Here is a 2,449-nt window from a genome sequence, read left to right as displayed (position 1 = left end):
CCCTTCCCCCCCTACCAGCCCCCCATCCACCACCTACCAGCCCCTCACGCCCCAAAAAAAAACTTAAGTTTGTTTTTTAAAAAAATTACACGTATTTTATAATTAAAAAAAAGAAAGAAATTAAAATACAAAAGGGTAGGGTCGTATTTTCTTTTCCCAATTTGCTCTTTTTACATAATGACAAAAAAAATTAGAAGCCATTACATAAAAAACGACCAGAAATTGTGCACAAAAAGAGAAAAAAAGCTTGAGTACTAGAATTAGGAAGAAGAAGAAGAAAAATGGGATTTTGATTTGAAAAAAATAAAGATATATTTAAAAGGGATTCATTAAGGGTAAAATTGTCATTTCCGCTTTTTTTTTACTGTTGTGGGCCTCAAAAAATACCCCTGACGCGCCTGAATTGCGTCTCAATCACGCGTTATGCCAGGTTGGATTCGTGTGTTTTTTTGTTTAAGAATTGGATAGTTGAAGTGCCTACTTGTGCACTTTGAAAGTTAGAGGTCATACTTAAAATTCGAAGTCAAGTTTAAGGTCCAATTTATGTATTATGCCTTTTAAGTAATGAAATCAAAATGTAAAAAAAATATGTTGATTTGTAATGGCAGTTAGTGAAGTTCTTTTGCCTTAGTCATATGATTGACAATTCTGATGGTTGTTGCAACTCGACACACTGAACATACAAAATTATTTGTCAACTTCTTATCTTAAAAGAATCAACTCAATTAAAAATAAGATGTGTAATACTTATGATATGGTACGTCCCATCGTTGTATAACTCCAACTTTCAATCTCCATTGCATATTTCGCAGGAAGGCGTATGAATTGAAAAGCTATTGAAGCACACCTATTTGAAAAGATTAAACTCTCTTCACCTTCTTTAATTTAACTTGAAACTCCATAAACGGATTACCCACAAAATCCACATTCCAGTGCTGTGGTATAATTGGTTCTTCTGACGAGTTACAAATCATGTGAATTGGCGCATGATCTGATCCTTGTTTTATAATGTGATGTACCTCCGAAGAAGGGAACATGTTCATGAAAACTTGGTTGACTAAAAACTCTGTCCAACCGATTGAATATACTTTCCTCTCCAATTCTACCATTCGACCTATCAACCATTGACCTTCCTACACTGACGAGTTACAAAACTCTGTCCTCCCATAATTCTAGTCTTTTCAATGCGTTACATCTAGCATATACAGACGTAATGAAGAACAATTTCCCGTCTTTGATGAATTTCATTGTCAACTGTTGGGCTGAATCCGTAATCACACTGCCCACCCAGTCTTCTCTCCAGAAAATCCCCAATTTTCTTTTGAATTGTTGTAGCACTGATGGTTCCTGAAAAGGTTCCATTAATGATGTCTCTTGTTTAGATTTATTAATCTCTCAAAAGATTTTTGAGTGTTAACGGATCTAATGTTCCAAAACATTACTTTCTCAATCATTGCCTTGTATATCTACTGCCTCATCCATATTCATCCTCCCTATCTTTATCTTGCTTGCAGGCTCTTGGCTAATATCTTTCGTTATTCCTTTCTGATTAGTGCTTCGTATCGACTTGGGAGTGCTCTCCACTGTTTCTTCCTTCTCCTTTCCACTGGAAATTTCAATCGGATCCCTCCTCCTCCCAGCTATTGATAACTGGCTATCTGTATTGAGTTGAAAAACATTGATTTCTCATATCCATCTCGACCAGAAGTCCTGGTACTGAGCAATTTCACTCTAAAAGTCAACGGAGGGCAAACTGTAGCTGTGGTAGGTGTTTCTGGCTCAGGAAAGAGCACAATTATATCTTTAATAGAGAGGTTTTATGACCCTGTTGCTGGTCAGGTTTTACTTGATGGCCGTGATTTAAAGTCATACAATTTACGATGGTTGAGGAACCATTTAGGACTTGTTCAGCAGGAACCAATTATCTTTTCAACCACCATTAGGGAAAACATAATCTACGCAAGGCACAATGCTAGTGAAGCTGAGATGAAAGAAGCCGCTAGAATAGCAAATGCTCATCATTTCATCAGCAGTTTGCCTCATGGTTATGACACACATGTTGGGATGAGGGGGGTAGATCTGACTCCTGGGCAGAAGCAAAGAATTGCAATAGCTCGTGTTGTTCTGAAGAATGCACCTATTCTGTTATTGGACGAAGCAAGCTCCTCCATTGAATCTGAGTCGAGCCGAGTGATACAAGAGGCACTTGATACTCTAATCATGGGGAACAAGACAACTATTTTAATTGCCCACCGAGCTGCCATGATGAGGCATGTTGACAACATAGTTGTACTTAATGGAGGGAGGATTGTTGAGGAAGGTACCCATGATACACTGATGTCAAAAAATGGTTTGTATGTCCGCCTGACGCAACCTCACTTTGGGAAAGGATTGCGTCAGCATAGGCTTGTTTAAAAACAGAAGCAATGCAACTGAAGATACTTCTCAT

The 2,449-nt window shown here is 37.9% G+C and overlaps 1 protein-coding gene across 1 annotated transcript; it reads left to right on the top strand.

The window, feature by feature from the left end:
- Positions 1-1,650: 1,650 nt before the first annotated feature.
- Positions 1,651-2,443, top strand: LOC102592070 (ABC transporter B family member 20-like; the record flags this gene model as incomplete). Its single annotated transcript, XM_006361371.2, has 1 exon — positions 1,651-2,443. A coding segment is annotated over one exon (765 nt), but the record flags the coding sequence as incomplete, so codon positions are not given.
- Positions 2,444-2,449: the final 6 nt, after the last annotated feature.

The sequence above is a fragment of the Solanum tuberosum genome, unplaced genomic scaffold (assembly GCF_000226075.1).
Source record: "Solanum tuberosum cultivar DM 1-3 516 R44 unplaced genomic scaffold, SolTub_3.0 scf00355, whole genome shotgun sequence".
In the NCBI taxonomy this organism is placed as follows: domain Eukaryota; kingdom Viridiplantae; phylum Streptophyta; class Magnoliopsida; order Solanales; family Solanaceae; genus Solanum; species Solanum tuberosum.
This window is presented reverse-complemented; position numbering and strand designations above follow the sequence as displayed.